The sequence below is a fragment of the Rhinatrema bivittatum genome, chromosome 4 (assembly GCF_901001135.1).
Source record: "Rhinatrema bivittatum chromosome 4, aRhiBiv1.1, whole genome shotgun sequence".
NCBI lineage: Eukaryota > Metazoa > Chordata > Amphibia > Gymnophiona > Rhinatrematidae > Rhinatrema > Rhinatrema bivittatum.
Window position 1 is genome coordinate 51,815,162 of NC_042618.1, and position 12,411 is coordinate 51,827,572.

The 12,411-nt window shown below is 41.7% G+C and overlaps 1 protein-coding gene across 2 annotated transcripts in view; it reads right to left on the bottom strand.

The window, feature by feature from the left end:
• Positions 1-287: 287 nt before the first annotated feature.
• Positions 288-12,411, bottom strand: part of MTHFD1 (methylenetetrahydrofolate dehydrogenase, cyclohydrolase and formyltetrahydrofolate synthetase 1) — a 144,366-nt gene continuing 132,242 nt past the window's right edge. Inside the window, exons 25-28 of one of the 2 annotated variants that reach the window (XM_029598114.1) lie at positions 11,779-11,886; positions 11,072-11,224; positions 710-781; positions 288-496 (exon numbers count right to left, since the gene is read on the bottom strand). In XM_029598114.1, the coding sequence (XP_029453974.1) occupies positions 350-496; positions 710-781; positions 11,072-11,224; positions 11,779-11,886 (480 nt within the window). In that variant the 3' untranslated portion in view covers positions 288-349. Of the gene's footprint in view, positions 497-666; positions 782-11,071; positions 11,225-11,778; positions 11,887-12,411 lie in introns of both variants that reach the window. The other variant, XM_029598115.1, reaches the window with a different exon arrangement.

Below are 12,411 nucleotides of genomic sequence, written 5' to 3' on the forward strand. Positions count from 1 at the left end.
TGCACTCCTGTGATACTTTCCCTCTGATGACCGGCCTTGCTGGCGTTGGCTAGGTTGAAATATAAGTGCAAAGCTGAGTCACTTGGGGCCTTATTCAACAGAGATGGTTTCCAGAGAAGCACAGAAAAGGAAAATACCCTATTGGAATAATCTGCAGTCTCTGAATCCAGGAGGCTGAGGGGGAACAGAGAAATACAGCATAGGAAGAAAATCTCTCTTTTATGTCACTTTATGATAAATATTACGGAATTAACTATTCAATACAAAAATCACTGCACCACACAACAAACAATCTTTGGTTTTTATTTCACAGAATTGCATACTAAAATAAAACCGTTTATAAACAGGTTTAGATTTTTAAACTAACAGCAGAGAACTGAAGTGTTGAATTACCTCCAAAAATGTTAATGTTCCTTTGTAATAAAGTCACATTTTTCAGATTGGCTAAATGTAATATTAGATCCTCCTTTAAATTACTCATCAGATCTTCTGGTAGCTGGAAAAGCAAATTAAGAATGATTAAAACATTACTGAGCAACAAGATTTAAGGTTATTGATGATAAAAGTGCTATTAGGAAAGAGAAGGTGACTGCACCCAGGCTGCATGAGGCAGGAAGGTAGTGCAGGGTGCGAGACATTTCTAGCCAAGGCTAAGTGCCACCGTACCTCTGGAGGGTGTCAGCATCGCTTGTCAAAAAAGTCCATTCACCTGTTCAGACACCGGGTCTAGGTCAATGTCATAGAAACAAGGACGGGTGGGAAGTCCAGGCATTGTACTCATCTGAAGGGGAAGAGGATGGTAAAGGGATGGGTTGTATTACCAGAGGTGCAGCAGATGTAGATATTTAAGCACTAGCTTCTTCCTGTATTTTCCCCCCGAGATTCAAGAAAGTAGCAATAAAAGCACACATCCAAGAAAACTCCCTTTCTAAGGCAGCCCTGGGCTATTTTTAAGCTCTTAATTACTTTAGCTAGTTGCAAAGTTGGGTAAAAACCAGCTAGTCACTGATCAAGAGCCTCGCATTAGCCATGGATAGGCATCCATCACGATCAGTGCTGTGCAAGGCCACAGAGAATCAGTGCCAAGCTGGGAGCCAGGGCTCTGTCCTGCAGAGGGTCCCTACTGACAGAGGGTACTGCTGGCTGGAACATGGCTACTGTACAAACAGCTTAAATAGCAGCTTGTAAGAAACAGACTTGTATTTATTGCCAGAGAGAGTAGCTAACTATGGGCCTGGATTCACTAAGGCATTTCTCCCATTCTCTGTCTATGGGAAAATGCCTTGATGAATCAGGCCCTATATTTGCACAGCCAGGCTACCAAGTACTCAATGTTTTGAGTAACCTGAGATCAACCAACCATATTCTGACTGGCTTTCCTATTTTAGCACAACACACACAGAAAAAGATGGCAGAGGGGAATACATAAGGCCAATGCTGTAGACCCCAGGTGATTTATGGCTTTCCCTTCAATTCTTTGCAGCCAAGGATCCGCTGTGCTTGTCGAGGCTGTCTTGAATTCAGTTACAGTGTTTGGCTCTACCACCTCCCCTAACACTCTGTGCCAGGCATCCACCATCTTACGGTGAAGACATTTTCTCTGATGTTAACTCCTGAGTCTATCCCCTTGGAGTTTCCCACCTGTGAAAAAGGTTTACTTCTTGTACATTACTTACACCAGTGCAGTATTTGATCGTTTCTAGCCTATCCAGTCTCTCCTCTACCCTAGGGTGCACATAGTTAGACCCTGAAGTCTCATCTCATTAAGACTCTACATCATTACAGCATCCCGTCTCTGGACCGCCTCTACCCTCCTCTTCAGGAGGTACGCCCTTCACATCCGGACACAATACTCCAGGTGAGGTCTCACCAACGACCTGGACACAAAATCTACCAAAGCCTGGGAAGCACCACTACACGTCCCTTTTGTCTGTGGAAAAAACAACCCTGTAGCCTATGAACTTTGAAGACCCCATACTGCAATTGCCGATGGCAAACAGACCAATGCTTAGTTTAGTGGTTCCCACCGAGAGGGAGTCTGAAAGATGCACTTTGTATGAAAGAAACCAAACCAAGAGCAGGCCTGATGGTTCAGTGGTTGCGCCACGTGCTGAAAGATTTGACCCTGGAATCGAACCTATCTGTATCCCCGGGGGCTGAGAATACTGCAAAGGGGAGACAATAAAGGCGGGTTCCGATTGAGATGGAAGCCCAAAAGAGGAGGAGGAGGAAACTGATGGGTCAAAACACTCCCCTCTCTACTTCAGACCCCCTTCCAAAAAACACTGGAGAACACTGCTGCACAAGTGGATGCAATGCTGAAGAGAATGAATCTTTTCCAAAGGCCAATACAAAAAATAAGTATTAAAATAAATGACCCCTCTAAACGGGTGAAAGTCCAATTTGAGTTCCAAGTTCTTACAACTCAAACTGAAAAAGTTTTCTGTTAAAACCAACATCTCCTTACAAGATATATATATTCCTGTTCTTATATGTTTCAGCTCTCTGTATTTTACCACTGGAAAGAAGCAGAGGTCGTTTTTTATTTGGAGACTTAAATTAGGACTAACAATGCTACTGTGCACTCCTGCTACTTTCTCCAGAGTCAAACAGTGGCATACTATAATTTAAATAAATGCAAATAAGCAATCACCACTACATTTACTTGAATGCGCCATTTACTCTCCTGGGCCAATTTAAATAGCCACGCTCAGAAAATGCTATAAGATCTGCCAGCTGTGCCACGGTGAGTAACTGCAGCTTGTGGGTCCTCTCTTCCGCTCCCGGGGGACCATCTGTTCTCAATGTCCTTTCTGAGTCCTTAACTGGTTTCAGTTAGATGTAGCCGATTTAACAGCAGTAGCAAAAACAAAATTAAAAAAAAAGTAATCTGTGTTAATGGGACACACAGCTTCAGCACCTGAAACTTTAATTTAATTTTCACTCCAGCAAAAGATCATCATCTCACACTGCTCTTTGTGAACTTTTCACGTGGTGCTCAAACACCACAGAGAACTGCTTCAGCCATGGTGACTTGTGACTACAGTCTGCATTATTTACTAAGGCAGGAATGTGGTTTGCTGCTCTCAGAAAAATAAAACCCCACGAATTCAGGAAACTAAAATACAAATCCCCATGTACTCATTTCTCAGCCCGCTGCATTCTTCATAGCTTGGTAACGTGCACCGATGTTTTTCTGTTTACTTGGTGCGTCATGATTGATCTTTGCTGGTTAGGGAAGGAAGCAAACAAACAATGTTTGGAGTGAATTAATGGCCCTTTATGTCAAATTCACTGGGTTCACTCTGTGTTAAGTAGCCAACGTAAGTTTTACAAATTACTCTAAAGCATTAATAACTTATGCTGTTCAAATTCAGTGAAATTTTTTCCCCCTCATTTTCTTGGGCTCAGTGGGCCTGTGTTTAATTTCTGGGTCAAAGCTTTTTAGGCCGTCTACTGCCTGGGAACTGGGGTGCTACAGTGTCTCCACCATTGCTCAATGGCAACACCAACCGGCCAGACTCAAGATGCACACATACTGGGCTCGGGAGGAAGCTGCACTCTGTGGCCACTGGCCAAGAACCATCACAGCAATGGCTAGAGTAGGAGTGAACTATGAAGTAGAAATCCATGGGTGGTTATGAATGAAGGTTCATGCTGTAGCTCAAAGAATGGCTCTAACTGAACTGGAAGTCCAAAGAAACAGAAGGAAACCACAAGGCAAAAATACGAGTATTTGGGGAAGGAGGCCAAAACAATCTTAGAAAAATGTTTAGGGATCTGGTTATTAGGTCAACTATTGTAGTCTGAGGTATTCCCAATTGGGGTGATGGTGGACAGGGATCTGGCTCGGGTGTTTTGGGGGGGGGGTGTTAAAAAGGCCAATACAGGATTTATATATACATGTACCCCGAGATTTGCATGATCTGTATAAAACTAATGTGTCAGCTGTCATAGAATTCAGAAGGATCTTTCGGGATGGGGAGATCATTTTCTCTCCTGATCTGGAAGCACAACTGTGTTGAAAATGAATGTTTTACCTTGTTTGATGTATGTGCTCCAGCATGTGCCTTGCTAGTTACCTGATGGCTTTTTCACCAATATTAACAGCTTAATTTCTAAATTTATCTGGCATAATAAATGCCCGCTTATTAAATTACGCATGTTGTGGAAATACAGAGAGGTAGAGGGCATGGAACTCCCTAGTCTACAGGCCTATTAATGGGCTACGTGATTGCAGGGCGTTCGGATATGTTTACATAAGGATGTGGCTACTCCCTAGTATTTTTTAAGGTCACATTTAGTGAAAGGTGGAGAATTATCATATTTGCTGTTGCAGCTGGCTGATTCTGTGTGGGTGCGTAGAATTAATTGGGTAGTTCCTTTTATATCCTATACTTTCAAGGTATGGAGAGTGGTCTATAAGCAGGTTGGATTCACACAAGGCTGCTTTCGCTCTATTCACCTTCTGTAAGGAGGCATCTGGTTGGTGGAAAATGGGGTTGAAATTTTTTGGTCAGCCCTGGCAAGAAGAGAATGTGGATTGCATGTATTTCCAGGATTTAGGCTTCGAATATTCGGTAGATGAGAGCTCTTTTGGCTATTATACTAGGATACTGGAGGTGCTGGAACAATTTTGAGAGTTAGGTTGGGTACCTCAGCTCTCCACCTTAGTGGAGCGGGTGCTACTTCAAGAAGATATTCCTAAACAAGGCACCTCTAAATTTTACAGGGCTATTATGGGCAGCTTGGGTTCTTGAGATGCCCCACTAATGATAATTAAGTTGTGGAATCTGGATCTCCAGGTGGTGTAGGATGCAGACTGGAAAATTATATGAAAGGCAGCTCACGAAACTTCGATTTGTAAGAGAAGGTTGGAATTGATGATTAAACTGCTGCATCGATGCTATCGGTATCCCCCTTTTTTATGTTAACTTTTCTAGATGGCGTTCGAGAGGCTGTGGGCTGGAGGAGTCCTATCTGCATCTCTGGTGGGATTGTCCCTTGGGGGCTGTCTCTTGGAAGGATATTAGTTGATACAGCACTAGAATGGTGGGAGTAAATGTGGTGCTCACGCCTTTGCTATACCTGTTGGGTAGATAGCAGGGGGTGGAAATCAATGCTTACCCACTTCCAAAAGTTATTAGCTAATCATCTGATACATGCAGGCAGGTCCACAATTGCATTGATGCAGAAGTCAGCATCTTTGCTTGAGAAGTGGCAAAAGCAAGTGTTGGAAATTGCAAATATAGAAAGGCTAACATGTATGACATGAGGACGTTTCTGGGAATTTTGGAATACTAGACCCTAAGCTGGGCATATCGGGTCTTTAATAAGAGATAACCTGGGAATGTCTTTGTTGAAGGGATGATGCCTGTTTTGCCTGCTAAATATTTTACTGTAATCTTATTTTTACCCTGTCATATTTTATTTCTGGCTCTTATCCTACTGTTATCGTTGACCACTATGTTTATTTGGTATGATGGGGGTACTAAGGTTGCTCGTACACTTTTGTATGTAATTCGTTTTCTTGCTGTGTTGTGCTCCTCGTTATAAATACAAAGTTAAAAAAAAAAAAAAAAAGAAGGTGGTTTAGGGCAAGATGATGAGACCTGTAAAATGGTTTTGTCCCTACCTAAGGGTTGTCAGCAGCATGTAAGAAGGAATGTGCGTGCACTCCCATCTCACTTTTTGACATGAAACAAAATATATATATATATATATTTAGCGTTTTTCTATACCGGCATTCATGATTAGAAACCACATCATGCCGGTTTATATAAAACAAGGGGTGAGAACAAGAAACGAAAAACAAGTGCAAGGAGAACAAAAGTTACATTACAACAGGGTCTTAAAACTGGGAAGAGAAATTAGAATAAGAGAGACGAACGGAAGAGATTAAAATATTTACATTATTTACATTATGATATGAAATCTATTGTATAGTTTGCTGTCTCTTGTAAAATTACTATCATTTAGATCGGGTCTGGGAAGGCTTGTTTAAATAGCCAAGTCTTAAGCCTTTTTCTAAAAGACGGTAGGCATGGTTCTTGTCTCAGCTCCGGAGGGATAGAGTTCCATAATGAATAGTTAAATAGTTAAAAATAGTTAAGCTCTAGAAGAAATCCTAGGTTTTTCCATCACAGGACTTGCCAAATACTTCACTCCTGGTAGGACCCATGGATCTTTACCTTGTGTAGATCAGTGGGTTGAAGACTGCGATCTTAGGAACAGAGAGGACCACAGCGGTGATGGCAGCACATTGTCTAACCTACTAGTGATCATCCAGCCCCAATTTCTCTCCCTCATCCCTCCTCAAGCAGTAGCGAGTCTAGCTATTCTTGTATTTTGATCAGTCTCAAGAAATCAGTCACCACCAGCAGTACCTTCACAGCACAGTAACCAAAGCTGTAGTGCACTTGGCAACTGACAAAGATGGTGGTGCAGGGTTCGGTGTGCTCAAGTCCAGAGGGCGGGTAATCCTCTCAAAGTCAGTAGATATGTCTGGGAAATATGCACTCATTTCCAGGTTACCAAGGAAGGAATGTCTCTTTTGGGAGAGATGTATTATCTGCCTGGTAAACCGTAAGCACAAAGAAAAGTGTCTGTCTATAAATTCAACTCGGGAAACAGAAACTTCAAAAAAGTCTTTCTGCTGAAAAAAAACAAAACCCACACTCCTCTGATCCCTATTTTCAAGTCAGATAGAGACTAGATTTCAAAAACTTTTTGGAAACCAGATGTAATTTTCCTGGGGTTTAAAGATATCTAACTGGATGTCTCCTGAATTATTCAAGAATGAGGAGATAAGTTTTTGAACTTAACGCAGAAAGAATATCACAGATGCAGTGCCAAGTTTGAAGTATCCAAGGTAAATGAATAGCAAGTGTAAAAACAAAGAGGTTACGTTTCTTGATATCCTAAATGATTCTACGACCAGTTGCTCCATGAAGCAAACAATGAGAGTTGGGAGAAAGAGAGCTGCTTTAAATCTAGTTCTCAATGGAATGCAGGATCTGGTTCGAGAGAAACAGTAGTGGAGTAATTTGGCAACAGTGATCATAACGCAATCATGTTTTAGATGGTCACTGGAGGAAAAATAAAAAAAAATACTGTAGCAGCTTCAAAAGGGGAGGCTATGATAAAATGACAAAACTAGATCGAAGAAAACAAAAAGGAGCGGTTGCAAGTGTCAAAAATGTACATGAGGCATAGACACTTTAAAAACACCATTTTGGAAGCCCAGATAAAAATGTACTCCACAAATTAAGAAAGCTCAAAGAAAGAACAAGCACCTGCCAGCGTGGTTGAATGGTGCTGTGAACGACCATCAAAGCCAAAAACCCACTTTTTAAAAAAGGAGAATAGAAGTTAATCAGGTAGATAAGAAGGTGCATAAGCACTACCAAATTAGGAGTAAAATGTTAATAAAGCAGGCCAAAACAGAATTTGAGGAAAGACTTGTCTAAGAGACAAAAGCTTATAACATTTTTCAAGTAAATTAGAAACAAAAACCTCTGAAGGAGTCAGAGGATTAGATGATTAGGCAGTAAAAGGGGTGCTCAGGAAGGATAAGGACCTAGCAGATAAAATAACAATCAGGCTGATTCTGTGGCCGAGCGCACTGTTTAACACGGGTTTGGCAGCAAGTTTTTAAGGGGCGTCCGTTACCCCTTATACTGTAAGGGGTTTAGTGCCTCGAAAACGTGTGGCCAAACCCCCTGAAAACTAATAGGGCTCATCACATGCAAATGCATGCTGATGAGGCTATTAATTAGTCACCCGGGATACTGAAAGTAAAATGTGCGGCCAATCCGCACATTTATGAGCAACCCGGAAAAGTGTACAGAAAAGTAGAAAATACTGCTTTTCTGTACACCCTCTGACTTAATATCCTACTGATTTTAAGTCGGAGGAACCGAAAATGCAAAATAAATAAATAAAAATGTGCCATCCGGTCTGGTTAGGAGAATGGATGCTCACTTTTACCTGTGTCAGTTTTCCTAACCAATCGCTGTCAGGGGTTCGGAAAACCGACGCTCATATAATTGAGCGTCTGTTTCCTGAACCTGCTGACAGAGCCACGGAGGTACTAGGGGGGCATGGGATACACACGTGGATCCCTTAAGGCTAGAGGATGGAAATGAAGAAAAGAGTGCATGGGAGTATCTTGCTGATGTGGCAGTTACTACCCTTAACCAATAAGCCTGATACTTTGATGCAACTCCAACATTGCTCTCTGCTTCAGCAGCAAGGAGTAACGGGGAATTGGATTCAAACAGCAACCATCGAGGGCCCTGACTTTTATTGTCTGGGAAACTCATAAGCTTGGGGGTAACTGAGAACTGGATTCAAACATTTACAGTCTGGGATACTAAAAAGCATAGTGTTAACCTGCACAGCGCAGTACATACTTCCATAAGCTTGCTGGCAGACTGGATAGTCCATCGCGTCCTTTTCTGCTCCCGTTTCTATGGAGAACTGTACATCCAAATGGCAGATGAATTTTAAATGTAGACAAGTGCAAAGTGATGCACATAGGGAAAAATAACCTTACTTTTAGGAATACAATGCTAGGTTTCACATTAAGAGTAACTACCCAGGAAAAAGATCTTGAAGTCATCGTGGACAGTACATTGAAATCCTCAGCCCAGTGTGCTGCAAAGGTTAAAAGAAAAAGCCAGTCGAATGCTAGGAGTTATTGAGAAAGTAATGGAAAATAAAATAGAGATGATCGTAATGCCTATGTATAGGGTCTATGGTGCAACTACACCTTGAGTATTGTGAAATCATTTGTATCTAATCATTTCCTTTCCTCTAGGACAGGCAAGCCAGTGTTACACTAAATTGAGAAAGTGGAAAAACATCCTTTCATCTCAGGAGCCACACAATAGCCTCTATTCTTAAACGTCCAGCCTAACTAGTCCACAGTTCACAACATGGAAAATATGTCCACCATCTGCTAGAAACAGAGAATACTGGCAGGCTGATGTCAGCAGAACAGGATATGAAAGTGACATGAGCGAGTCTGTTGCTCTCTGTTTCCATCTGCTGGTTGGAATGCATAACCCATTCATATGGACTGGACTACCTGAATGAAGAGGAACATGTGCTATTCTGGTCATCCCAACTCAAGAGAGATATAGCAAAACTAGAAAGGGTAAGGAGAAAGGGAACAGAAGTGATAAAGGGGGTGGAGAGAGGCTCAACAGGTTAAGGGTCTTCAGCTTGGAGAAGAGACAATTGAGAGAGGATATGATAAAGGTTTAAAAAATTGTGAGTGGGGTACAGCCGATAAACAGAGAATAGATGTTCAGATACCAGAATCAAGGGATACTCTCCTTGAAACAAAACAGGTAGCAGATTTAAAACAAATTGGAGAAAGTACGTTCTTATGTTTTTGCTCAACGTGCAATCAAGCTGTGGAATTTGTTGCCAAAGGATGTGGTCACAACTAGCATAGTGGGGTATAAAAAGTTCCTGGAAGAAAAATCTGCACTTGGTTGAAAACTTGCTGGGTTTAATTATTTTTGTTTACGAGCATGGCTTGGCCTTGCTGTTGAAGATTTTCTTCTTTTCATTGTCACCTGATGAAGGGAAGCAGAACTCTTGAAAGCTCATCACAGATGCATTGAGTTAGTCCAATATAAAAAGGTTTCAGTTGCAATTTACTTGTTAACTCATTTCTACATATTCAAGTGGACTAATATGACAACCACAATATACTGCTCACCGTAATTCCGAAAATGTAATAAATTCAAACATCATTATCACAATCTCCCAGTTTCACCAGCAGGAAAGCATGTTTAGGACGTTTTGTTTCATCCTAAATGCTGGGAATTGCTTCCAAAAAGAGTTTAAGCAATGCAGAGGCATTTGGGATTAAATATTTAATGGTAGAATTGTAAAGCCAGTACCAACAGTTTTGATATCTGAATACTCTGCATAGAAAGCGGAATACAACCCAATCATGTGTTGGCTGTCCATAGGTAAAGATGCGCACACCTAACTGCTAACCAAAGCAAAAGCAATCTCACTACTGACCTACAATGACTTTTCCGCTCATATCTGGATCTCGCTATCGCGAAGACAGCTAAACCGTATTATGTAATTGATAGGAGAGCCAGACATACTCCTATATGCTTCCTTTATGTGAACAATTTCCATGTTTCTCTCTTCCACTGATCTGCTGACAGAAAACAGACCAAAAAAGCCGAAGATTCCTGCAGGCATCATGTGAGCAACCCAGAAACAGTGTCACTGCTTGACATGGAGCTGCCAGCAGAAAACCCTTAAAATCTGGCACACTCCCCCCCTCCACAAAGCTGCTTTACGTGGTCTAGCATGGGACCTGTTCACCTCAGTATTTATGCTCCAGAACTTGTTCGTGAAGCCTGGTGCATTCACTTCCACCTTATAAACATGTACCAACTATGTGATTAGTATCAACTAATCACATTGTAAAATGCAGTTTTATAAAAGGAAGCAGCATATGGAGATGATCTCATTCATGCATTAGTCATGGACTCCCTCCATCAAGATCTCAGAATAGTTTCTGTATTATTGACTAGTCTGGTTTATCCCTCCGCCAGGCTATCATGTTCTTGCATACTGATGGTGGAGTACAGCTAGACTAATTAACAGGAGCAAGAGTTTAATCAGAGAGACTAAATACATCATTCTGCTCTGAAATTCTCAACCTGCAGCATTTCCATCCGTCATGGGGTCAAAACCTTTATCAAACAGAATCCAAAGTATGTTTCACTGAACCCAGCACCAGCACGACTGGGGCCTCCATGGCCTCATCATTTTATCACTTGGTATGTCAGGGCTGCTAAACAAAATATATTCACAGTGTTTATCAAATCTGGTATTTTTCACGTATCTACTACAGATGCCCTTGTCTTAACTGGCAGGTAATCTGTACCACACACAGAACTAGGTCACTGCCACCTTAGATTTCTACATATGCGAGTCACTGGCGTGTCACCTTTTGAACGTGTCTGTGCTACATTACAGGGCATCACACTAAGGAGGAAAGCTGCTGTAAACGTCTGAACATGCTGCTCACCGTTCCAACGAGCGGGTAGAGGAACCCTGCCCCCACACTGGCCCGGACGTCACGGATGGGCAGGATGAAACCCGTGGGCACTCCCTTCTTCTCTGGGTCATGGGACAACGACAGGTGAGTTTTAGCCATGCAGATTGGCAGGTTTCCAAATCCCTAGAAAAAACACAGAACATCTCTTGAATAGGATAGTCCAGCACCACCCTGATCAATTTTCTAACCCACCAGAGCTTGGCTCAAGTGTTTGTGCGGGTGAACTGACAATTTAATTCAAAGCTCGATCTCCCTCTCATTGGCTTCCAGATTCTGTCCTCTCCCTACAGCAATGTTAAATAGCCAACACATATCAGAATCTAGAAGATTAAAATTGAATCTCAAGATCTTATCAACTTATGCATTTTTTTTTTAATGAAATGCAGTTTTTGCTTTACTTAAATAAATGAATGATAAACAGAGAAAAAATTCTGTCCAGCAATACTATTGTTAATATCTTGATAACAGTAATGGTAATACAATAACATTTTATTCCACATTCTTGCTGTTAGCAGTTGCTTCCTTTTATATTTGTATTATGCTGTACTTATGATGATGTAAATCTATTTACTATTGTATTCTGTATCTTCTGAAGTGTATATCCTCTCAAGCATTTTGTTAGGTGACTAACCCAACTTAAACAAACAGTACAGGCCATGTTTCAGATAGATATTTACCTGTTTGGTGTAAAGTTCCACTTTACGCTGAGCTTCTGGAAGAAGTTCCACATTGTCCGCCCCATAGATCTTCTGTGCAATGACTCTGATCTTATCCACAATCGGAAGCTGGAAGAGGAAAAGAAGCCAGTAACACACTGGGACTGCAACAGCAAGACCTGTGTTCGAGATAGTGCTCCTGGAGAAAAGTGGGACTCTTTGCAGGCTGCACTATATTTTATTAAATCAGAATAATACATAGTTACATAGTAATGACGGCCGAAAAAAACCAAAATGGTCCATGTAGTCTGCCCAGCAAGCTTCCCACGGTAGTAACTGCCGCTCCATGCCGGTTACCCCCATGTTTCTCTCAAGGGTAGTAACTGCCGTACCGTGCCGGTTACCCCCATGTTTCTCTCAAGGGTAGTAACTGCCGCTCCATGCAGGTTAAGCTTTTTTAAATTTATTCCCATCCTCTAGCCTTTTAGGGATCTAAAGTGTTTATCCCATGCCCCTTTGATATCCTTCACAGTTTTAGTCTTCACCACTTCCTCCAGAAGGGCATTCCAGGCATCCACCACCCTCTCAGTGAAGAAATATTTCCTGACATTTGTTCTAAGTCTTCCTCCCTGGAGTTTCAAATCATGACCCCTA